The sequence below is a fragment of the Drosophila teissieri genome, chromosome 3R (genome assembly GCF_016746235.2).
Source record: "Drosophila teissieri strain GT53w chromosome 3R, Prin_Dtei_1.1, whole genome shotgun sequence".
Taxonomy (NCBI): Eukaryota; Metazoa; Arthropoda; class Insecta; order Diptera; family Drosophilidae; genus Drosophila; species Drosophila teissieri.
The window spans coordinates 28166599-28190315 of record NC_053032.1 but is presented as its reverse complement, the minus strand read 5'-3'; the positions used below and the strand labels follow the sequence as shown (position 1 = coordinate 28190315).

General features: G+C 46.9%; 10 protein-coding genes across 13 annotated transcripts; 5 read left to right on the top strand and 5 right to left on the bottom strand.

Moving 5' to 3' along the window:
• Window positions 1-262: 262 nt before the first annotated feature.
• On the bottom strand, window positions 263-2435 carry LOC122622337 (N-alpha-acetyltransferase 80). 2 transcript variants are annotated; one of them, XM_043800720.1, is made up of 3 exons: window positions 2154-2435; window positions 1446-1539; window positions 263-1362 (listed from the first exon to the last, which is right to left on the bottom strand). In XM_043800720.1, the coding sequence occupies exons 2-3, from the start codon at window positions 1476-1478 to the stop codon at window positions 859-861; spliced, it is 537 nt and encodes a 178-aa protein (XP_043656655.1). In that variant the 5' UTR covers window positions 1479-1539; window positions 2154-2435; the 3' UTR covers window positions 263-858. The 2 variants fall into 2 exon arrangements, with proteins under 2 accessions (XP_043656655.1, XP_043656656.1); XM_043800721.1 differs by lacking the exon at window positions 1446-1539 and having other exon boundaries at window positions 2154-2431.
• Window positions 2436-2571: 136 nt separating this feature from the next.
• On the top strand, window positions 2572-3904 carry LOC122622333 (mediator of RNA polymerase II transcription subunit 6). The gene is made up of 4 exons (XM_043800717.1): window positions 2572-3120; window positions 3173-3347; window positions 3403-3508; window positions 3566-3904. The coding sequence occupies exons 1-4, from the start codon at window positions 2939-2941 to the stop codon at window positions 3850-3852; spliced, it is 750 nt and encodes a 249-aa protein (XP_043656652.1). The 5' UTR covers window positions 2572-2938; the 3' UTR covers window positions 3853-3904.
• Window positions 3850-6242, bottom strand: LOC122622328. 3 transcript variants are annotated; one of them, XM_043800708.1, is made up of 4 exons: window positions 5951-6242; window positions 5253-5859; window positions 4333-5199; window positions 3850-4171 (listed from the first exon to the last, which is right to left on the bottom strand). In XM_043800708.1, exons 1-4 carry the CDS (start codon window positions 5981-5983, stop codon window positions 3936-3938), a joined length of 1743 nt encoding a protein of 580 aa, XP_043656643.1. In that variant the 5' UTR covers window positions 5984-6242; the 3' UTR covers window positions 3850-3935. The 3 variants fall into 3 exon arrangements, with proteins under 3 accessions (XP_043656643.1, XP_043656645.1, XP_043656646.1); XM_043800710.1 differs by having other exon boundaries at window positions 5253-5847; XM_043800711.1 differs by having other exon boundaries at window positions 5253-5844; window positions 5951-6241.
• A 395-nt stretch (window positions 6243-6637) lies between these two features.
• Window positions 6638-8534, top strand: LOC122622334 (synaptosomal-associated protein 25). Its single transcript, XM_043800718.1, has one exon. The coding sequence runs from the start codon at window positions 6946-6948 to the stop codon at window positions 7582-7584; it is 639 nt and encodes a 212-aa protein (XP_043656653.1). The 5' UTR covers window positions 6638-6945; the 3' UTR covers window positions 7585-8534.
• Window positions 8518-10178, bottom strand: LOC122622332 (mannose-6-phosphate isomerase). Its single transcript, XM_043800716.1, has 3 exons — window positions 10024-10178; window positions 9258-9886; window positions 8518-9200 (listed from the first exon to the last, which is right to left on the bottom strand). Exons 2-3 carry the CDS (start codon window positions 9832-9834, stop codon window positions 8587-8589), a joined length of 1191 nt encoding a protein of 396 aa, XP_043656651.1. The 5' UTR covers window positions 9835-9886; window positions 10024-10178; the 3' UTR covers window positions 8518-8586.
• A 285-nt stretch (window positions 10179-10463) lies between these two features.
• On the bottom strand, window positions 10464-13144 carry LOC122622326 (probable Dol-P-Man:Man(7)GlcNAc(2)-PP-Dol alpha-1,6-mannosyltransferase). The gene is made up of 7 exons (XM_043800705.1): window positions 13127-13144; window positions 12762-13040; window positions 12569-12701; window positions 12337-12510; window positions 12125-12278; window positions 11697-12068; window positions 10464-11635 (listed from the first exon to the last, which is right to left on the bottom strand). Exons 2-7 carry the CDS (start codon window positions 12885-12887, stop codon window positions 10558-10560), a joined length of 2037 nt encoding a protein of 678 aa, XP_043656640.1. The 5' UTR covers window positions 12888-13040; window positions 13127-13144; the 3' UTR covers window positions 10464-10557.
• A 381-nt stretch (window positions 13145-13525) lies between these two features.
• On the top strand, window positions 13526-14975 carry LOC122622331 (26S proteasome regulatory subunit 6B). Its single transcript, XM_043800715.1, has 2 exons — window positions 13526-14151; window positions 14201-14975. The coding sequence occupies exons 1-2, from the start codon at window positions 13608-13610 to the stop codon at window positions 14872-14874; spliced, it is 1218 nt and encodes a 405-aa protein (XP_043656650.1). The 5' UTR covers window positions 13526-13607; the 3' UTR covers window positions 14875-14975.
• A 149-nt stretch (window positions 14976-15124) lies between these two features.
• LOC122622324 (TELO2-interacting protein 1 homolog) lies at window positions 15125-18680 on the top strand. The gene is made up of 5 exons (XM_043800703.1): window positions 15125-15366; window positions 15425-15923; window positions 15978-17084; window positions 17137-18212; window positions 18270-18680. Exons 1-5 carry the CDS (start codon window positions 15182-15184, stop codon window positions 18649-18651), a joined length of 3249 nt encoding a protein of 1082 aa, XP_043656638.1. The 5' UTR covers window positions 15125-15181; the 3' UTR covers window positions 18652-18680.
• A 153-nt stretch (window positions 18681-18833) lies between these two features.
• LOC122622329 (serine/threonine-protein phosphatase 5) lies at window positions 18834-21642 on the bottom strand. The gene is made up of 8 exons (XM_043800712.1): window positions 21367-21642; window positions 20916-21157; window positions 20706-20856; window positions 20519-20640; window positions 20190-20460; window positions 19675-20125; window positions 19538-19619; window positions 18834-19482 (listed from the first exon to the last, which is right to left on the bottom strand). The coding sequence occupies exons 1-8, from the start codon at window positions 21548-21550 to the stop codon at window positions 19423-19425; spliced, it is 1563 nt and encodes a 520-aa protein (XP_043656647.1). The 5' UTR covers window positions 21551-21642; the 3' UTR covers window positions 18834-19422.
• Window positions 21643-22078: 436 nt separating this feature from the next.
• On the top strand, window positions 22079-23639 carry LOC122620910. Its single transcript, XM_043798590.1, has 2 exons — window positions 22079-22762; window positions 22821-23639. The coding sequence occupies exons 1-2, from the start codon at window positions 22541-22543 to the stop codon at window positions 23355-23357; spliced, it is 759 nt and encodes a 252-aa protein (XP_043654525.1). The 5' UTR covers window positions 22079-22540; the 3' UTR covers window positions 23358-23639.
• The last annotated feature ends 78 nt before the right edge of the window (window positions 23640-23717 follow it).

The following is a 23717-nucleotide window of genomic DNA, read 5'->3' as shown; positions in this document are numbered from 1 at the left end:
GCGGAGAGAGATCTCTGTGTGCCTTACATCACTGCGGGTTATTTCTGTAACAAAGCATTACGTTTGCTGGGCGGGCAATAACCATTTGGGCACCGAGCCCCCGTCAAATTTGGCTGCGCAAAAACAACATCAATCTATAGATGTCGTCGCCGTGAACTTGAACTTGTCATGTGCGGCCAAATGGATGCAGTGCATCGCTCATGCTGCCAGACGCGCGTTTCCGTTGTCGCCACTTCCGCCCAGGAACAAGAATGATGGTAACTTAAGTTGCTACACGTTTTATTGGAAGTTATTGCCCTTGGTTGAGTGCTTAATGCTAAGGCTCGATATGTCTATTTGCTATGTTTCGTTGGAAGATACTTGAGCTTCTTATTATCATAATCATATGCATAATCATCATTGCAGGCAGGTAGAAGTTCCGTCTAGGAACAATTATGCACACACTTGAGCAAAACTATAACAAATTATAATTGCTAAACAGTTAGGATTAGGTTAACATTAGCCTTATAGATGTACCGAACAGCCCGGCCACTTTTGTCATACAAAAAGAACCAAAAAGTTTAAAAAATACATGCGGAAAGTAATATTTAAAAATCAACACAAGCGCTTGGTGAATGGTTGGCTTATCGGTGTAATGGAATCAAAAGCTTTAGCCGCTTTGCAATTTGCCAGAGCTAAGGAGGCAATCACACATGCACTTGGCAGACTGCCTGGCATCCACAGGTTATGGCTCGGAGCAGCTGCTGGCAGGTAAAACCCGTAAAGAATTTCAAGCGTTTGCCAATTTGACTAGTTCACTGCCACTGTCTGATCGGGCTGGCCCAATTTAGCCAAGCCCACTACTACTGGCGTTGACGTCTATAAGACCTTCTTCATGTATTTCTTTTTGGCATTTTGCAAACTGGGCAGCTCGCAGTGACGCGGCCCGTACATTGTGATGGGTGCGCAGTACTCGTAACCGATGCGCTCGTAGAACCCATCCTGGTCGATGGTGGACAGATAGATGGTCTTAAGGTCTAGCACCACGCGGCAATAGTCCTCGGCGAACTTCATGATCAGCTTGCCAAATCCCTGACCGCGATGCCGCTTGTCCACCACCACGGACTCCACGAAGCAGGCCTTCTTCTTGGAGTTGATCGGGCTGAGCTTGAGGTGAGCGATCACACGGCACATACCCTCGGTGGTCAGCACAAGACTGCAGGGCAGGCTGTCACAGGAGGCCTCCAGGGAGCGCATGCGTGCCGTTTCTGATCGCGGCCACTCGGCATTGATCAGGGCGCAGGTGTCCTTCATAAGCTCCGGGTAGTTGTGAATGGGTACCACATTGAAAGGGCTACCGCTGACATTAAATGGAGGAAGCCCCTGTAAATGGTAGATGGTTAGTATGTTTGATTCTTGAGCTTTGGTTCGGAGGCTGTAAGAGATTGGGTTTGCTGCTCGATTACTTCATAGTACGGCTCCGGCTTTATGTAGCGCATATTGCTGAAACGGACTGTGCCTCGGATCTGGAAGGGATCCGCCTATAAAGTGTGTGACAATCTAGAAGAGAACAGAATTGAGTCGTTTCGGAACGGAGTTCATTCTGACCAGTGTTGGGGCAATACTTCCACCTAACTTTATTTGCCTTAACCATATAGCTGAATAATAAATACTGTTTATATTTACATGATGCACTTATTATCAGCATACGAAAAAGTTTGTTGGATTTCGAATATTTTGAATTTGACATTATGCTAATACTATATATATTTTTGAAACTACCTTGTACCTAAACTAGGTACACGACGCTCGTGGCCTTCCCAACACTGATCCTGGCACACATAACACTTAGGCGGTTATTTACACGGGACTTGCAATAAACGCATCTCAGGTGGAATAAACAAAGACTGGCAGCCATGGAAACAGCACAGACACACACGCACGATCGTATAGTTGAAAATCAAGGTGAGGCGTAAAAAAAGAACATTTTCGTACGCACATATCTGCCTGGCCGAGAATCGTACGACCTTGACTGGCGCTTGTATATATGCAATGTTCAGAACTATGTACACGGATGAGTGGGTGGTGGCACTGCTATGCGGGTGAATCAATGTACATGGGTTCTGGAGTTGCTATTGATTTGCTAGTTGGTGAGATAACTGCTGAGTGGTTACCATTGCTAGAGCTGTGCGCTGCTGGGCGTCTGGATCCCGTGCGCCACGACGAAGTGAACAGAACGAACTGATATGATTCCCAATTATGAGATTGAGTCGCGAAGAAATGGGCCAAGTTCCGTGCGAGAGCACAAATTTCGCTTTAGAAACTGATTCTCTTGTGTGTATGTGTGAGGGCTGCTACGATTTGACTGCGCGCCCGGAAAATTGAATATCAGTTTGATTTAAAACGGAATTTGTTTATTTTTAAACTTTTTCGCAGACGCTGCCCCTGCTGCTTCTTCTTTTCCGCCCCAAACAAAGCGTTGCCACCTGGCGCGTCGCACACACTGTCCAACACGGGCCAACTGGGAGTAGTGTTGCGAAGTGCGGGCAGTCGACCAAGCGAAAATAACAAACAAATCGGTTTTTTAGCGAGCGCACGGCACTTCACGAGTAGAAAACACAATAAGAGCTCGCCACAAAGGACAGTAAATCTGCAAAACACTTACAGTAGTAACGTGGAGGTGGCAGAGCGAGAGCAGCGTGCACCACGGCCTGCTAAATTAATTATTACACAACAAATAAATCAAAAAACTGCCAGCGACAGTTTCCAATCGTCAGCGTGCGGCCGAAAATAGCTTGTAAACAAAGCGATCGCTAGGAATAGGAATAGGAAAAAGAAGCTCTCTCAACGCCATTGACCCACAAATTAGTCGTGGTCATTGCCAAGCGATAAAACATTGCAGCCACTTCCCACCGCCACATCCCAATAAGGCGCACGTGCATCCACATCCCCATCCACAATGGCCAGCAGACAGATGACCAATGACCATCTGCGCCTCTCCTGGCACGACACCCAGATGATGGCCACCCTTAGCCCGCAGACCGTCATGGACTACTTCTGCCGCAAGTCGAATCCCTTCTACGATCACATGTGCAACAACGAGACTGTTCGGATGCAGCGACTTGGTCCGGAGCACCTGCAGTAGGTGTCCTGTCTTTTATTCTGACTCAATTTAATCGCCTTTAACGTTTAGTAACATGATCGGCCTGGAATACATCCTGCTGCATGTGGCGGAACCTATTCTTTATGTGATCCGCAAGCAACACCGACATAATCCCTCGGAGGCCACGCCGATAGCCGACTACTACATCATCGGAGGCACCGTCTACAAGGCGCCTGATCTTGCCAACGTCATCAATGCCCGCATAGTAAGTAGCCCTTGCCGGAAACCCGATTCATTTGGTTAATCGCCTTGTTTTGCAGCTCAACACCGTGGTGAACCTGCAATCCGCTTTCGAGGAGGCTAGCAGCTACGCCCGGTACCATCCAAACAAGGGTTACACGTGGGACTTTTCTTCCAACAAAGTTTGTACGTAAATGCTCCTTAGTATTATAATCGTTTGCTAATCAACCAAATCATTTTTAGTGTCAGATAAGTCCAAGTCAGATAAGAAGGACTCCAACTCAGCGAAGGATGAGAATAGCGGCACGCTGTTCCAGAAGCAGCGTGTGGACATGTTGCTGGCAGAGCTTTTGCGTAAATTTCCCCCACCCATACCGCCCATGCTGCAGAATCTCCAGCAGCCCCCACCCGCAGGCGATGAACTGAACGCACCTGGTAATGCCTCCGAAATGAACAATGCCACGGGACCTCTGGATATCAAAACCGAGGGTGTGGACATGAAGCCACCGCCCGAAAAGAAGAGCAAGTGATTATGTAAACGTGCATTTAAACTGGGAGAGATTAAAGTACATTTAACTTAGACATAGACTAGGCTACACACGAATCGTTTGATTTAATCCTGAGCACTCTGTGCGTCTTCCCCGCCGGTCATCTTCTGGTCTTTTAGCTGGGTTTTTGCATGCACCGTCAGACTGTGGTTTGTGAACTCGAGTATGCTCTTAAAAGACTGCTTGCAGATGTGACAGGGCACAGTCTTTGTTGGAGTGCGGTAAACGCCTGCATGCGCAACGCTCTTGGGAACTTTCTTTACGCTGGGTGGAGCCATGGACTGGGTTCCGTTCGAGGGAGCTGGGAAATGGAAAATAAGAGCTTAAGTCATGTAACAAATATTTTAGGTAGCACTCTTTAAAAGAAACTCGTACACATAAAGTAGTTTTTACATGAGTTGTTTGAATTCTTGTGGTATTTTCGAGTTTCCCCTTAAGCATGCTTGTCAGTTAATCAATTACCCCATTTTGGAATGGTGCTCATGCGGTGCTGTGGCTTCTGGGTCATTGTAATGGGCTGGTTAGTCCCACTGGTGGCACCGATCTTTGGCAGCTGGGCCTTTTTTTCGTGGTTCAGCTCGGTGAACTGCAGCTTGCGCTTCTCGGATGGCGGTATCTTGTCACAGTTCTGCATTAGATGGATGTGCAAAGCACGTTCCAGTGCGAAGTTCTTATCGCAGAACTTGCACCGATTCTTCGATACTCCCGCAGCAACCGGATGGGTGTTCTGACGCTTTAGAGTCTTGGGTCCGTTGTCAACCAGGTCGTGCATACGCATATGCATATCGAGTAGTGACTTCACTCGAAAGGTTGTGCCACAATGCTTGCAGTTAAAGACGGTGTCTGGAATGCTCCTTGTCGATAACTTTGCCGGCTTTGAGGTGATCTTCTCGGGCGTACGGCCGCTGGACACAGCGAGCGACCTTCTGTTGCTGCCCTTTGTTAGCTTGGAGACGGGCAAGCAGCTGCGGCGGCTTACCGCCAGACCGCCGCCGACACTCAACTTGCGAGCTGGGCTGTTGAGCGTAGTCTTGACCACCACCGACATACGTTGCTTGAAGGAGTACGTGCGCGTCTCTGTAGTAGTGGTGGGCAGTAAGGAGCGACGAGGGCGCGGTAGGGCCCCCGAATAGGCGGAGGTCATAGACTGCCTCTTCTTGCCCACCTCGACTTTTAATTTGGAGGCTGATGGCTTCACAGAATCAGCGGAGATCTTCAGAGCTTTGGCAATTAGCTCGGAGACTTCGTTCACTACCTCGTTGACCTGGGCGACCTCCTTTTTTTCGCCCTCTCCGGGCGAGACCAGCATGGATACGCCTTCGTTGGATACTGTAAATGTATATGTTTATAAAAGCAATCATATTTCAAAAGTATAAACCCACCTTCGGTTATATTCTCTAGCACTACATTTGCACTCAAGGGATAGACTTGGCTTGGAGCTGGGGTCTTGGGAGCCTCCTGCAAGGATACATTGTCCATGGTAGCGTCGTCGGTTTTTAGGGTATTGGCCTTGACCGTATTGGCGGTCACGTCCACCGAACTGGACAATGTCGAGTTATCGCCGCCAGTGTGATTATCTCCCTCCGGCTGGGTATTCTCCTTGTCGTCAATGTGGGTCAGATCCATGTTCAAGATCTGTGGTGGCTGCGTGTCTGCCGAGGCATTGTCCTTGGATGGAGTGGAGCACAGGGCGTTGTGCCGGTTGAGAATGCTCTTGTCAAATGGGCGAAGTGGCGAATTCTGGTCCGGTTCGCCGATGGTCAATTGCTGTAGATCCTTTAGGACAGTGCGCCTGAGGTCCTTGTCATCTGTGTGTACTTCCATCTTGCTGGTGTGCACCTCCAGGAACTGGCTGCTCTGGGTGACCAGCGCCGACTGCCACTTGGCATTGGACAGAGTGTCCTCCGCGTCAAAGGATAAATACATGGAGACGCTCTCATCGTTTGTCGCCATCGTTGAGCAACGGGAATCGATCTGCTGGAAGTGAGACTATTGTTTAAGCAATGAAAATTGAATATTGTTTGGAAGTCTTTCCCCGGGAAATGGAAGCAACACCATCTGAAACCACCAATACACTTGCCTTGCCCGCCATCGATCTGCGTGAATCGTCCATGGTTAAGTATATGCTATGCCCAATTGGCCACGAGGAAATCAGAACTAATAAACAGAAGTAATTAAGGGAAAATTCGAGCAGCTGAAGACCGACGCTGTACCGAAAAAACAAAGCGTTAATATTTCAAACACACTTTTCAACACTGCGCGCGCAACGGTGATCGCAACGGCGTCGTAGAGAAATCGTGGCCTGGATGTATTCAAAAACTATTAACTATTCACTGCATAAAAACTGATGTTAACACGTAGAAAACTTTAGTAAAATTAAACATTTTATTTCGGCATAAGACGAGTTGAGAGGTTACAGTGACTAGATTGGAAATATTCGTAGATATATAAAATAATTGTTCTTTATCGCAGGCTCCAGCCAGGGTTCATGTCATAGATAAAAGGTAGTCTCCGGTCACACTGGAATACTGGTTTCTGCATGGGGAAACTACTTAAAAAATTCAAATTTAAAATGACAATTGAAGCCAATTCCTATTTCGTAATTCCTAATTACAGCGTTGTAATTTGCTTATGAATAGTTGGCAGCTTAATAAGCTTTTGGTTTAATGCTCTAAACCTTAATGCAATATTAAACGGTGTGAACACTCCCAAACATCGCCTATCGAAAACTGCACCGATGTTGACATCGATTTTTTTGCAGCTCTAGTATACAAATTGGCGAATTGTTGTGTGGTGTGAAAATTCATACTTTCGCAAATAAATTATTAAAACTTGTGAATAAGTTCCTACGTATAGAGCACAAACGAGCTTAGCCCCGCCCCAACTACATATCCACCGAAGTCACACACCGAACCAGCACAAAGGGTAGTTTTTCATCTCGCGAGTGAGTCACTGGCCAGATTTCCCCACCCAAAAACAACAAGACAGTCGTCTTGCCTCGCAACCACTTGCTAAGCAGTCAAGTGATCTCACCAAATCTCCTAAGCACCCAATAACCAGATAGATAGTTTCGAAATGGCCGCCATAGAGAATGCCGAGCCCCGCACGGAGCTCCAGGAGCTGCAATTCAAGTCCGGCCAGGTGGCCGATGAATCCCTGGAGAGCACGCGTCGTATGCTAGCGCTCATGGACGAGAGTAAGGAGGCTGGTATTCGCACGCTGGTGGCCTTGGATGACCAGGGCGAGCAGCTGGACCGAATTGAGGAGGGCATGGACCGGATCAACGCGGACATGAGGGAGGCGGAGAAGAACTTGAGTGGAATGGAGAAGTGCTGCGGCATCTGTGTGCTGCCCTGGAAGAAGGTGAACATCAAGGACGACGGCGAGAGCGCCTGGAAGGCCAATGATGATGGTAAAATCGTGGCCAGCCAGCCGCAAAGGGTCATCGATGAGCGGGAACGCGGCGGCATGGGTGCTCCGCCGCAATCCGGCTATGTGGCCAGGATCACGAACGATGCACGCGAGGACGAAATGGACGAGAATCTGGGACAGGTTAACTCCATGCTGGGCAACCTGCGCAACATGGCCCTGGACATGGGCTCCGAGCTGGAGAACCAAAACAAGCAGGTGGACCGCATCAATGCCAAGGGCGATGCCAATAACATTCGCATGGATGGCGTCAACAAGCGCGCCAACAATCTGCTCAAGAGTTAAATATGCACAACGGTCACGTCCCGAATCAATAGCGAAACACGATAGTCAGACACCTCCATTTCAATATTGTTACGGAAAGGAACCAATGTTGTGGGCACAAACTGTAGCTGGTGGTATTGCGTTATTTATACCATATATTATACACATATACAAGTAGTGGCAACTACTCCTGGCAAACGCGAGCGTAACAAACCCATCTACTTAAAAGAACTTCGAGCCGCCGAGCCGGATGAACTAACTACTACTTTCTACAACTATATATATATATATTTATATATGCGAACCAACATACTAACTACTTACTATTACTACACTCGTGTACAAATGGCAACCGCAAGGGGCCGAAAACAATTTTATTATGAGATTTACCGTATGATGTACTCTGTTTTTGGTACAAACTTTTTGAGCATTTTACCAAACTTTGTGAAATCAAACCAAGCAACTGCTGCTGAGATGGATAAATGTGAATTGATGTATTTACAATTCGTAGAACCACCGCATCCCGCACGGGCACCGACAACCAAACAAAGACGGGCGGTATTATATGGTAGCCAATTTTATGTTCTCCATTGTTAACCCTTTTTAAGTAGGCCATATAACTGGGTATTTTCGTAGGCCCAGTAGTCCAAGCACAGATTCTATTGAATTATTCTAGATTTGCACTCGAACCTCTTGCTTCGTACGTATGAATACTTTATCCCCAGTGAATGTAACCGATCGAGTTTCGTAGCTCTAGCTTAAGTACATAAAATTGTTGGTTGCAATAATCGCAAATAATTAAGAAACTACCTGTTTGTGCGCAAGATATTTCTCGTTAATTATTAAATGTACCATGGAACGAGTATAGCCAATTGATTAGATAACTTATTTATCGCTACTATTGCCACTTTAGCTTACATTCTTAGCTCTTAATTGCAAGTAATTATAAATAAATTAATTCACCACCAAAACGTGTTAATGGTTTTATTGCACTGTACAAAAGATCTAGATTAACTGAGAATTTCACGGCACTCGAAAGTAGTTGCTGGTTGCTATGTAGCCGCTGAAGTCCTCATCGCAATCGTCGGATTTGGCGAACTCGATTTCCGGCGCTGCCTCGACGGGAATGTACACAATGCTGCCGCGAGTCACCAAGATCTCCTTATCTCCCTGCTGGGTTTTCAATTTCAAAATGCGTGATCCCTTCAGGACAATCATTATGGACCCAAAGGCTTGGATCTCTAGCTTGTACGACTCCAACGAGTGTTCAATGTTCACATTTATCACGGCGAAATCAGTTACTGGTGGAATATAGACCTGGACCTGCCCATCTATGCGGTACGGAATGAATTCCTTGCGATCCTTGTACGAACTTTCGAAGATCACCGATTCCAGCAGCTGGTCCACATCCTTGTACTTGGGCGTGAGGCCCGCCCGGATCACATTGTCCGAGCAGGCCATGCACTCCACGCAGTCGCCGTCCAGGTAGGCGTGAATCTCGTTCGCGCCCAAGTAGATCGCCTGGCCGGGCTGCAGGCGGATGAGGTTGAGGAAGAACAGGGACAGCACGCCCACATCGCCGGGGAAGTCTTTGTTGACCTTGGTGAACACGTCCAGTAAATCGTTGGATTTCAGTTCTGTTTAAAGGGACTGAGGGTTAGTTTATATTCCTAAGTGTGCACAGATTGACTCACCTTTTTGGTAATCCTTGGCTATCTCACTGATGCACTTGGCTATCACCGACTCCTCGGTCTTCATCAGCTTCTCGTAGCACCATTTAACGCTTTCTGCGTCAGTCGAGTCGTGGAGCTGATCCACAGCGTCCTTCCCAATGAGTTTGCTAAGGGGCTGGAACTCATCGATGTAGTCCCTGATGTCTTCAGCTGACATGAAGCCTACGAGGGCCAGAAAAGGCGTGAGGGCAATGGCCAGTTCCGGCTTGTGATTGGGATCCTTGTAGATATCCGGGCGCTCCTTGTGAAGTCGCTCCGCCTCGCACTTGTTCGGATGCACCTGGATGCTGAGCGCCTTGTTAATGCTGAGTACCTTGAACAGGTATGAAAGGTCTTTCTTCAGCACCCGGTCCAGAGTCTCGCCGGTTTCCTTGACCACGGAAACGCCGCACACATGCGTGCCCATCCACATTTCCGCGTAGGTCTCCTCCTCGTTAAGCCGAAAGTCCGGATCATTGGCCATGGCCAGCTGGGCCACCGCCGAGCTAATTCCCTTGCGGCCCCAGCCGTAGTTCTTCACCCATCCAGTAAGCTCCATTTCAGCGCACTGTTCCCCTTCCAAAATTCGACGTACTGCGCCTGAGGTCAACCTGAAGGTGATAAGAAAACATATGATTGCTGGTGGTTGAATACGTGTGAAGGTTTGGCTGCGACGAAAGCGCCATAGGGAGGATTAGTGTGGGTACACCTGCAAGGCAATTTGTAATTGCCGGCTGGCTTATCACACCTTTTATAACGATAACAAACAGCTTCCTCCGGATTTTTCTAATTTAGATTTGGTCAAACAAATTTGATGTGTTTCCACCACTGATAATTTAAATATATCGCGTTTACGCTAGAGATGGGAAAATTGCGATATCACCAATGGGAAATTTTACATATATGACGTCATGTTTAATACTCTATAATTTAATTTATAGGATTTAATTTTGAGTAGCAAACAATATTTCCTACGTGACGTCATGTGTCATATACTATTTTTGGAAATTTGTGTTTAGTGTGGGAGCGGTTTGTGTGCGATAATGGCTAATTAGGCGCGATTTAGGTGCGATTTTTAGGTGAACGCGGTTTGGATGTGATTCGGGTGCGTTTTGTCCGCGGTATTTGAAAACCTAACTTTCTTTCAAAGCATAGGCAGGGCATACAACTTTGATTACCAATACTCGCTTTCATTCTTGTTTTTATTTTAAATGTTTACAACTGTGCCTTTAACAAACTCTTATTTTAAATTAAAAAACTGTTTAAAGTATGATACGTTTTGTCATTTGGATTTTAAAACCTCGCTGTCATCTATTTTGTCAATGACCTGTTTTAAGCAATCTTTGGTCGATGTCTTTTCCAAATCGCACATGCGTGTCAGATCCATCGTTGCAATCTGCTCGATCATTTCCTTGATCTTCTCCTGCTTTATGATGGACTTTACGGACTGCCGTAATCCAGCTCGTCCTTGGGTTTTGTGGGTCTCTGCGGAGTCGTTTTCGATTTGTTTGCCTTTGGCCCGGTAGTGCTGTTCAATAATTTGTCGAATCTTCATCTTGGTGGCTGCTCTCGACTTCTTGGTTGCCTGTCCTAAGGCGAGGGTTCTCAGCTCCTGGAAGTTTATCTCCTTTAAGGGCGCTTCGATGGTCTCTGCCCCAGCTTGAGGTTCAATATCCGTTTCTAGTTCCAGGGACATCTCCTCCACAGTTGCCACGATGCCATCATCATCATCCGGTTCGACTTGTAGCTTGGATTTAAGTTTTGGATCTGGTATCACTATTGGAACATCTTTAACTGGAGGTAATAGCGTTTCTTTTTCAACCGGAGATGCCTTAGTTTTTGCTTTTTTCTCTTTTGTTTTTGATTCCTCCTTTGGAGGCACTGTTCTCTTTTTAAGTATACCAATGCAAGGCTTCGTTTTTATTCGCACCGGCAGCAGAGAATTGTATTGAATGCCAATGCTGTTAAAGCAGTCAACAAACTCCAGCGTATCGAAGTCGTTTTGGAGCGATGCCCATAGTTCAGTGTTTTGCTTGTTTTTCGCCTCCACCAAAAGATGTGTGTATGCATCCAAGTCCGCTTGGGTGTAGTTCATTGCCTCGTCCTTGCTGTAAGACCAGTCATTATTTATTTCCATAAAACGGGACACGCCGCTTTGGGCGGCCAAGTTGGAAATGTGAACGGAGACATTTGAGCTACCAGCTTCCAAGCGATGCAATCGGGATAGGGCTGCTCCGCCAGGATAGTTAGTGCCCGAAATGACAAGTAAGAAGACCGTCATAAATACATTTAACAGGAGATGGGCCCCACAGGCGAGCGCTAGGAAGCTATGCCACGTTGACTTGGCGCTATTCATCCAACTAAACGAGGAAACAAATTGTTAATCGAATTTCATCTCTTAAATTAACCATTAATAGTTACATTCGCTGGCATGCGCAAGCAGCAGCAATGTTGAGAACTGGAAACACGTAGATGATGAAACGCAGCTCCTTGTGGGGCAAAATGGAGTACAACAGGACAAAGAGAAGAGCTGACAAGACCAACGGCCGAATACGTGGCTCCAATGTGACGCCGATGGGTACAAGCACCAGCGATGCACCCATGGCACGGGGCAGGGCGGAGTAAAAGTACCATAGAAAGGGCGAAGTGCCCCAGTTGGAGCTCTTATTGAGTATGGTGTTATACCATAGCACCTCCCCTTCGGGCCAAAGGAGGCGGCGCCAAAAGAACGAGTCCACTAGCACTGTGGCGGCCAAAATGCAAACGCCCGCCGGCACAGCAACTTTGAGTAGCCTATTTATACAAAAATTTGTATTAAATAGTATGTTATGATTGATAGATAATCTCACCCGTCAATGGAGACTTTCCGCCGTAGGAGGCTCACCACCAGCAAAATACCCAAAAATAACGCCAACTCGGATCGAAAGACGAGGATGGATATGCCTGAGCAGATGATGAATGGCTTGTGCTGGTCGCGCAGCCAATAGGAAATGGCAAAGAGCACTGCAACGAGAAGTCCAACAATATTGCGTACATAGCAGGCACCGTCTTATCGACTTACCCATCGGCAATGCAAAGATATTGGGCAGAGGCCGAGTCATGTAGAACATGAAGTGGAACTGCGTAATCGTGATGGCAGTGAACCACAGACGGACTTCAACTCCGTAAATCTTAGTCACCGCCTGCCGCAGGCTGTTCCAGGCCACAGAGATGGCTCCAGCCAGGACGAGCCGCACTAAGGGGTACACAATGAATTAACATACCGAAATGGGTAGTTGAAATGCTGATTTTACCTACATATTGGGCCCAAAACTTGTTGATGCTGAGGGTCTCGAAGAGAAGAACGAACGGGGCAGAGATCATGGACACCACCAGCGGACCGATGAAGGTCCGTGGAACCACGCCCGGATAGTCATGGTGATCATACTGAAATGCAGCAAGACATTAGTGAACTGGCAAGAGGTTTGGGGAACTTGTGCCATCCACCTGCGTAAAGTTGTTCCGCAGATATAGGATGTCGTGCATGGCCTGCAGATTGAAGCTTTCCTCCACTTTCGTAAAGGGCGTGTAGACCAGATGGGCCGCCGCCGTCAGAAAGATTAGGATGTCCATGGTGTAGGCGGTTGGTCGGCCTTTGGGTGTCGCTGGTGTGCAAAGTGTGCTGGACAGGAATCGGGGCGTTACATAATGGCCATAATGGTTTTGACACCGATATTAATATGTTCTTGTCCGTTGGAAAATCTATAAATTTCTGGCCGATGGAATCTGACGAGGATTTCCCAATCAGAGCCGGCGTTGCACAACGTCAATATCTAGCAGCCGTTCTTTGAGTAAGTGTTTAATGGTCTCACAGAAAGTGCTTGGGCATATATATGTTTCCTATGCCGAAGAGAATATGTGGTGGTTCCAAAATAAACCAAAATAGATATATAAATAGATCGCTCCACGTCGGAGGCAGAAAATCAACCACAACAAAAGCAAGTCCAAGAAAAACAACAGGTCGGTACAACAGCTGATTGCCATTCACGTGTCGACGCCAAAATGCACCGAGGGGGGTTTATAACTACTTTATAGATTGTAGCACTTAATATTTCGATAGCACTTATAAGATATGGTTTTTAAATAAAATATATCAATATATAAAATGAGTGTTAAGTAAATGTTTTTAACTACGCCCATGTAGGGTAGCTCTTTCTAGTATTGCCATTCCCATCTCTCCCATAGCTGAATAACGGTTATCGATAACTTTTCATCGCCACCCTGCTTTAGCTTTTGAAAATTCTTGTCATTGCCTTTCCTTTCGAATCGAATATTCACAGGGACAAGACTAAAATGCGCTTGTTAAAGGAGGAAATTGCTCAGTTTCACCAGAAGTCGCTGCAGAAGTACGATGGACTGGATCCGCATGATCTGTATGTTCTCTACAAGAAGCTCCAGATGGAGCTGGAGCTCATCCAGGTGCAGGAGGATTACATCAAGGAGGAGCAACGCAACCTGAAGAAGGAGTTCATACACGCCCAGGAAGAAGTGAAGCGCATAAAGGCCGTGCCCCTGGTCATTGGTCAGTTTCTGGAGGCGGTGGACGAAAACAATGGCATAGTGGCCTCCACCACCGGCTCCAATTACTACGTTCGAGTGCTATCCACCATCGACAGGGAGCAATTGAAGCCGTCCTCTTCGGTCGCGCTACACAAGCAGAGCAATTGCCTGGTCGATCTAGTGCCGCCAGAGGCGGACAGCACCATATCGATGCTATCGCCGGACGAAAGACCAGATGTCAGCTACTCTGACATTGGGGGCTTGGATATGCAGAAACAGGAGATACGCGAGGCTGTCGAGCTGCCCTTGACCCACGCCCAGCTGTACAAGCAGATTGGTGGGTTAATCGCAATATTAAAACACTATTTCCACTAATTATCTTTCAGGCATTGATCCCCCACGCGGCGTTCTCCTCTTTGGGCCACCTGGATGTGGTAAAACCATGCTGGCCAAGGCGGTAGCCCATCACACAACTGCATCCTTTATTCGTGTCGTGGGCTCTGAGTTCGTCCAGAAATACCTCGGCGAGGGGCCGCGCATGGTACGAGATCTTTTCCGCCTGGCCAAGCAGAACTCTCCTTCAGTTATCTTCATTGATGAGATCGACGCGATTGCCACCAGGCGTTTCGATGCACAGACAGGTGCGGATCGCGAGGTGCAGCGCATTCTGCTGGAGCTACTCAACCAAATGGATGGCTTTGATGAGACAACAAACATTAAAGTTATCATGGCCACCAATCGTGCGGATACCTTAGATCCAGCTCTATTGCGACCCGGCCGTTTGGATCGCAAAATTGAATTTCCATTGCCGGATCGTCGCCAGAAACGCTTGGTCTTTACCACAATCACCTCGAAAATGAATGTGGGCGAGGATGTGGACCTGGAGGACATCATTGCACGTCCGGACAAGATCTCCAATGCAGATATCAATGCCATCTGCCAAGAGGCTGGAATGCATGCGGTGCGCGAGAATCGCTATGTGGTCAACGCCAAGGATTTCGAAAAGGGTTACAAGACCAGCGTCCGCAAGGACGAGGCTCAACATGAATTCTACAGCTAGATGGTTAAATTAAAATTCGATCTGATTATGTAAACTTGTAGCATTCAACCGAGCTCGAACCGAGTTTACCTAAATCTTGAAACTTGTAAATATATTAGTCTGTACTGGCGGTTAAAAAAAAAAACGATCACAAGTGGGGGCGGTTTGGCGCGCAATTCGAAAGAACCGATAGCTTTCGATAGCGATTGGGGGCGGCTGGGCCGAAATATCGCGCGTTTGCATGTGACTGGCAGAACAGCTGTTGGTTCAAAATTGCTTTGCGGATTTTTGCCGGGTTTAGTTTTGGGTAGTGGATACTGCTGCCACGATGATGCATCTGGAGCGGTATGTGACGAAGATAAAGCCGGCGGTGGAGGGCTTCATCAAGGAGCCCAGCAAGGACACGTTGTCTGTGGTGGAGCGCGAAATCGAGGGATTCAACTTTGGAGAAATGCGTATTTACCAGGTGCAAACGGTGGTGCCACTAGTGCTCAAACTGGATGAGCTAACAGGGTAAGTGGCTCTAATCCGCTTGGGATTTCGCCTTCAGAGCAGACTGTCTTTTTCATAGAGAAAACCAGGAGCTTCGCACCAGCCTGATGAACTGCTTGAGCAACATTGTCTCCCAAACATACCTGGCCGATGAGAAGGGTCTGCGTTCCATCCTGGTGGTGGTGCTGCAACAGGTACGCGACTCCAAGGCAGCGGTCATGCGACCCAACCTCTCCGAGGAAATCAAACTGGCTGCCGTTCAGTGTATATTCGAGGCACTGCGTCGCTCCACCACCGATGTGCTGGAGTCTTTCTACGTTAAGGAGACAGCGATGGTCATTGGTCAGATACTGATTATGCTCTTGGAGATCATCGAACAGGAAAAGTATCGAAAGCTCGTCCAAACAGCCATTCAGTGCCTGATGCTGGTTTTCTATGTCCACGACGAATCTGATCAAGTGGATGTTGTGCTGCGTAGTCAGGTGGCCAATACCATTTTTATATTCCTTCCCAAGGTCCTCATTGTGCTGTTTAAAACTTCAATGAAAGATGACAAAGTAGGCGAGACTATAAAATCGGTGAGTTTGTTGACGGTTTTGAAAGAGTTCAACTCAGTTAAATATTATAAATAGATGGCCATTCAAGCGCTTGGACGCATTATTTGCATAATGTTTGAGGAAACCACAGAAGAGTTTATGAAAATGCGCTACGATGAAGATGCCTTCCGAAAACTGTTCAAAAACAACGAGGACATGTTGGCTCAGCAATGTGATTTCACCTTTTTCGGCAGCAAAAAGGCAACTACTGAGCAGAATGAGGAGCGATTGCATCAAATGCAATCAGAGCTTCGTTCGACTCAGTGGGTGGCGGCCACCTCGCGGCGCCTTCGGCCAATCTTTGCGGAAACGAGTATCCTACGGGCTCACAGCGCCCTGCGGGTTAGGGAATCCTACGCGGATATTTGTTGCCTGTTGCTGAAACATTGTGCCCACAATTTAAGGGGAAACTTTCTACACGTACTGGAGAGCGTATTGGCTCTGTCAGAGGACGAAAATGAAAAGATTGCGCAGCGATGCAGGGACACCCTAATTGTGTTGCAACAACAGCCCAGTAGCCAAGGGATATTCGATGAGAATGCGGAGATGCTGCTAGATGCCCACCTCAATAAATGGCCACGCATACTGCATCGCTGTGAGGACAACGAACAGTTTGCCGAGCTTCTTTTTTTCAAAGGATTTCTGCGCAACGTCAACGCCGATAAGTTGCAGTTGTTGCTGCTAGTTCCCAAAAATCTGGAGATGTTTGTCACCTGTCTGCTGACAGCACTAGACCAACGACCCACCAGGGACCTTCTCAACGAGGAATATTCTCTTCGTCGTATTCGAGAAGGCGATTCCAAAGGCCTGGCCGCCGAATTGGCCAAACTGCCTTGGAGACAGTTCAAGTACCTAAGCTCAAAGCGTACCGTTGATATCCTATATGACATTGGAGTCCTGTTGGGTGCTGAGCCCACACTCAATCGGCTTGTATTTGATTACTGTCAGGAGCTAATTCAGCAAAGGTCCTCATCCATGAACGAGTGTGTGCTGCTTCTAACTCTGATGGTAACGCCGCAGGAGAAGAAGGCACGGGAAAGTCGACTGGTGCTGGCTAAACTTTTTTTGGACCAAATCCTCAGAGATGAACATTGGAACCTGGCTCTTCAGCCGGACTCGGCGTGGCGCCTTAAGGTCAACAAGGTGAGAATGGATTTTACAAGTGTACAATGCGTACTAAAATATTTTTTGGTAGCCCACGCATTGGTTTGAGGAACGTACTCCTGGCCTCTATTCATCGGCGATTGAGGTCCGCACCCAGGACTGCGACTCTGACGACGAGCAGACGGAGGTGGTCGGTAGTCGGGTGACCATTGCAGACGCCCAGTTTAATGTGCTGCACACCTGCTTAATTTTGGATGCAGTGGGTCACGTTGCAAGATTTATTGGGGATACCTTCGACAGGTATATATTTTTAAGTCTCCACAAAGTGCTTCTCAAGGTGGCTAGCAGTAACACCATCGTCCATCAAGCGGCCAGTTTCGCGTTTGTTTCCATGCAGTACGCTCTAAGATATGCGGAACCCTCACATTTTATAGAATGCTCTACCGACTACATCACTTTTCACCTGAACGCGTTGCTAAAACGGTCGCCAGATAGCACCGCCGCCGTGGACATTCTAACCGTCGTTTTGCAGTACAGCACTCGCGGCAATGTGCCCCACCTGGACAGCTTATTCCAAACTATACGCGAGGAGTGCTCCAAGTCGCACCAGACAACCAACGTGCATTCTTATCTTCGCGTCTTCAAAGCATTCCTGAATCATGTGTCCGATTGGCAAGTTGGTGCTGCGGCGGAGGTTAATGCCGAGCTGCCGATGCATGTGGATGAGGAGCAGAACGTCCTAAGCACGTGGATGAGTGTGCTGGAGAAGCCAAAGTTACAGGAAGATCTGAATGGTGACGCCGACATGGCCGACGCAGAGGTGCCGGCAAAGGATGAAGCCGACGATGAAGATGAAACGGAACCGAAACCCACAAAGCCCGTTCTTCCGCGCCACGTGGAAATGGTCAAGGATATACTTGGTCAAGTAATCAAGTTCATTTCCACCGCTGATCAGGGGCAGCAGATTGCAGCTTTAGAATGTTTCTCCAGCGGTCTGCCACTCCTGGCGGACTACGAGGACGAGCTCTTGCCATTAGTGCATCTAGTGTGGCAACCTTTAATCGAAAAATTCCGTCAAAAGGACGCGCTAGTGCTAAATCGTTGCTTCACCTTGCTGCACTTGCTAGGCGTTCATGCGAAGGACTTTATACTTAAACGAAGCCTTAGGTAAGTCCCTGTTTAAAGACTGAATAATTTTCTTCAACTGATCCTTCTGCCTTGCAGTGATGTGATACCCCAATTAAAGCAGTTCCTTAAAGCAGCTTCGCTGCACAGCAGCATTGAGACCTCACAAGCGCAGACTCAGGAGTACAAACTGCAGCTTAAACTGCTGAAGAGCCTGGCGGACTTTATACTCGGCCTGCAGATAGAGGGAAGACATCTGCATGAGATCATGAGCACGGTGGTGATTTACCTGTCTCAGGTACAGCCGCTAGAGCTACAGACGCCAGCCCGGGCCTTCTTCCTCCAACTTATTCCTTACAATGGACCTTTCGTATACGTTACGCTGCTGCAGCGGGCCCATCTTAAGGATTATCAGGCTAATGTTAACCAGATCTTCGGGGTCATGGGCTTTAGCATAGCTAGTGGACTCGATCTTGATTAATAAAGAACGGACCGATTTTTATTTCACAATTGCTCTATTCTGATTTCTGTTCACTCGATTAACATTAAAGGCTCTTAAGCTAGGTGTCTTTTTATGCATTTTCGGATATTTTGATCAGAACATACTGTTTTGTTTATGCCAGTAGAGTAGGCAATAGTTTTTGGATTGAAAAAATTATGGGATTATTATTGAGGTATCTATAACTTGATTAGTTTTATTGAAATGACTTTTATATAATATAAACAAGGCAAGGGTTGAACAAAACTGGTTTTATACACAAATAAAGCGTTGGGAACAAACAAAATTGATGAAAAATTTTATATATGTACTTGTATATTATGTTTTGGTTGCCATAACTAAATGCTATGCATAAACAAACTTTTTCTTTCAATTTTCACTTACAAGTGGAACCGCAGATGCTTGGCACCGATAAAACTTAGCATCCGACTTCTAAAGCCACTATTCACTATAACATTTCGTTCTGTATCAAATATAGCTGAATTTATAAAATGATTGCTGTTCTGTATTTGTGATCGTGATCCTTTCCCCGCCCTCCTCGCGTCCTTCGCCTTATTGACTCGCCGTACGCATACTTAAGTAGTGAAGCAGCTCGCAGTGTGCATAAGTCTATTGAGCATCTTCGAATCCTTTTCCTCTCCTTTGATCATTGTAAGCTGTGCTGTTTTGCAGTTGTGGGTTCTCAAGCTGTTTGTAAATTGGTATGTGTTGTGTGGGAGTATGGTTTAGCTATTGAAGTTGATGCGAAACTGACTACGCCAGCCAGTTCATTAAGCTGTTGGCATAAGCCATGGGCTTGACGTCGGGATGTGGCTGAAAAGAATACAATAATGAATTGACTAGAGTAAAGTTATTTTTGAATACTTACCACAGCCTCGAATGATTTGTAATTTGGTTTCAAATTGTTACCCGTTATGGTAATAAATGCGCCCATGTTGCCCATAGTATCACTGCAGAAACGGTCACAGATTACGTAAAGTCTAGGTGTCGAATGTGCAGGCTTACCAATAGTTCGGAGCAGAGAAGACTGTTATGCATTGACCGTTGTGAGCCACTTCATAGCCCATATCCTTGACCTCGTGGCTTCGAATGATGTAGTCCAGGTTGTTGTTTTTGCAGAACGTCTCGGTAATGTCCGGACCAAACTGGATGCCCACGCCGCGCTTCGACTGTCCCAGTCCCATCCATTGCTGAGGATCGGACCATAGCAACTCGCACATAAGACCTTCCTCGGGCGGCTGGCAATTTCGTTCGATGCGTCTTATATTGTCCAGAGTCACGTTTTCGGAGGAGAAGAGACCGCCGTGCATAACCAGGATCTTTTGGTTGATGCAGTGGCACAACGGTAACCAGTTGAAAACTTGCGTGAATATGTCAGCCATGGCGCTAGTGTACTTTGCTGTCACCTCGCCAGTAAAACCATACATTTGGTTCATGTTGATGCTTTCGTGGTTGCCTGGAATAAATTTAAAGCATGTTATATAAAACATCCTAACATGTAGACAGAAATAAAAACTAACCGCGCGACAAGAAGAAGTGATTCGGATACAGCAGCTTGAAACCAAACAGCGTGAATATACACTCCACAGAGAAGGAACCCCTGTCAACGAAATCGCCGTTGAACAGATAGGGGTTCTTTTCAGAGGGCAGGCCATTGATCTCGAATATGTTCATCAAGTCGTAGAATTGACCGTGGATGTCGCCACAAATCGTGAACTTCTCTTCATCCGGCACAGTGATGTCCACCAGCGAGGGCTGAGCTCGCATGTACGTATCGATCTCGCAGAGTATCTGGAAGAAGTTATATGAGTATTCAAAGGTCAGCTGGGATTGGGGGTTAAACGCTTACTTTGTAGGCAAATTTGCGGTGCAATCGCTTCTGTGCCTTGTAATGCTCCATCAATTCCTTCATGAACTTCAGAGTCACTTTGCCGTCTTCCAGCTGCGGACCCTTGTAATCATCCTCAATAGCTGTAATAGGTTGCCAAACGCAAGTAAATCTCCACGTCCACAAGGAGTAAAAATAATCCACTTACTTATGTTCTCCATGTCGCTATACATCTCAGAGAGCGTCTTCTCGGGCTTATCCACAGCAATGGCCCGTTCGAAGGCGCGCATTTTTACGATTTTGTTGCACTCGGTGAACTTCAGCTTTGCGTCTTTGTCGTTCGGGCGGCACTTTGCGACCTGAAACCAAATTTTTATTATGCAGTGGTCGGCCAACGGTGCTCGCGGGGATTACTTACGAATTCAAAGTCACAGAGAGCTTGCTTGAACTTCCCCAGAGACATGTGAGCCGCTGCCCGGCGATAGTAACCTTTGAGGTAGGCGGGATCCGCCTTCACCGCCGAAACACCATCCTGTAGTGCGAAACCAAAGCTCTCCTGGCGCAAATGCGCCAAGGATCGGTTGGCGTAATATATCGCGTTGCTGGGGTGCAGTTCTATGGCTTTGCTGTACATGTCGATGGCTTTTGAGAACTCCTTGGCTATGGGAATGGACCAAAGGGTGAGTAATGGTACTAATTATACCCCCATAAGTTTCGGCAGACTTGTAAATTATCACACACAGCCAAAGTTTGCCATTGTTTTAAGGTTATGTTGAAGGTGGCACTCAGAAAGTGCAGTCACAGAATGGGTTGCTCGCAGGCCACTAATCGTGGTCATTACGCGCCGACTGATTGCCAGCAGTACTTACTTTTGAGCATTTCATTTCCCTGATTTTTGTACTGCTCCGCCGCGGCAAAATCGCGTTCCTCCTTCGTATGGGCATTTGTGTCCTCCTCCGGCTCCTTGGACCCCGTAATCTCCACGCCTGGCGGCAGCTGCTGCTCCTGCTGGCCATCGGCAGCCTTCTGTACTTCCAGTTCGGACGAAGACATCTTTTTTGTTGTAATAAATGATTTTCTTAAAGTTATTTACTGTCTGAAAATGTTCAAGGCAGTGTTACCAAATGGTGAAATGATTTTCCCACCAAATGCTCTAAATAATCCTGAATGCCTGCGAAATTCAAACGATGGTTTTCACTAAAAACGTGTTTAAGAAGTAAATTCGCAAAACGATATTGTGGATATGTTACCACTGTAAAAAAAAGGAACATGAATAAATATCTCGCCATGGCTCATCTTGTATATTTTTACAAGGTTCGTTCAAAGAGTATGCTTACCAGATTCAATGATTTTTTTGGCATTAACGAAACGGCAAACTTGTGCAAAAGTCCTTCTTAATTTTTTTTAACAAAGCTAAAAAATGTCTTTAAACTTAGCTGGTTTATAATGATTCATTAAATTTTTGAGTTCCCCCGCAGGTGCGGTCAATCGATAACGAGCTTTGGGGTTGTTATCGCCAATCAGCTGTTTTGAGGCAGGTTTACTTAAGAGATGCAAGCGTGACCTTAGACTTCTCGTGTCACGGCGTTGCAAGTGTCTCTTAAGCATAAGCAAGTTGAATTAAATATGTTGTGATAGCGCATAGCTCTATATAACTAAGTTTACTCGCTAGCAAAGTAGCATCTAATAAGTGCAAGATGACCACATTTATTTGTTTATACATATTAACCATAAGCTTTGCATCAATATTTCGTGTCCATCGTGAAGAATATTCTCTTTAGTGCGCATCTCTAGATTGCACAAAGCCGAGCCTGTTGGAAAAAAATTAGAAGCGGAAACAGGTTTTACTTTTACTAGCAACTTGAGAGCACAACGCTCAGCAGTTAAGCCAGCAGTCTGGAGTTGCAGCCGCATCGTAGCGAACCGTTTTTCGAGTTTCCCAATCCGTGCCAGCGCATCGCTAAATCCACTGAAGAAATAGGCAGAGGAACTGCGGGGGCGTTAGCATCGTGGGAAAGAGCAATATAAACAAACGGAGGCGGGATGTCGATGAGCAATTTATCAATAGACGGCGAGTTTCGCTACATAATTCAGTGGTTTAACGAGTGGAGCGAGCTGCAGCGGGATGACTTTGTCTATGTTTTCGTGGAGTACCTGGCCCGGGGATCCAGTTCTAGCTCCAGCGATGGCCAGATGAATGGATTGGTCAACTCACTGGCCAACGCAGCAGTGCAGGACAAGCCTATGAGCCTGTTCCAGTGTCGCGTAAGTAGTAGAAAGTTCCCTGCTCGGGTTCCCCCTTCTCATGGTTCATTGTCCGCAGATTAAGCTGTTCCGTGAATGGAGCCCCAAGTGGCCGATCGAGTTCAAATGCAAGCTGCAGGAGAAGATCAGTGAGATCGACGCGAAGGTGGGGGAGAAAATCATCAATGAGCTTCGGGGGCCCCATTCCGCGCACAATGGCGACGTAGCCGTGCATTTAAATGCAAATGGAGCGAGCGAAGAGGGCGGCGACTCCGAACTGGAGCAGATGCCAGAGCCACAAGTGACAGAGGTCGCCGCTTTGACGACAGGGGAAGAAGCTGATCCAGCTCCCGAAGCAGATGACAATCGCTTAGCGGCGGTCTTAAGCCAAGAAACACCCGTTGATGACGACGACGTGGAAGAGTCTGCCGGGGAAGATTGCAATAGCAATGCCGAAGTAAATGGCCATTATCCAGCGGCTGCAGTGACAACGATTGCGGTGAATACATCACCATCGCCATCCCCGACTCCGCAGCCGATTGTCGAACCTGTAGAACAGGTCGAGAATAGCGTTACAGTCACCGTGGCTTCTCCAGAAGTTCCTCCGGTGGCTTAGGCTATGCACGATCGTTAAACACAAACCAGATCGACTATAAAAAGGCCTAATGAGTAGTTAAGTATTTTAGATCTACATCATCGGCAACTCGACATTCCATGCGATGCATTTCTAGTTATGTAAGCCAATCTCTGGGCCTGAGCCCACTTCTGGGCTAGGCCGACTAATAAGACTTTGTTCGCACTCTGTAGCCCTTAGCCCCGTTCATTTATCGCCTAACTTAAGAGCATAAACTTTAAAGTAAGCTTCAATAATATACGAAAGAGACTTCCACATTCTAAACGGTGTCCTGTTCCTATTCCTGAACTTCAAGTTTAGTTCGGCTAGCTAGCAAAACATGTTTTGTATTGATCTGTTCTG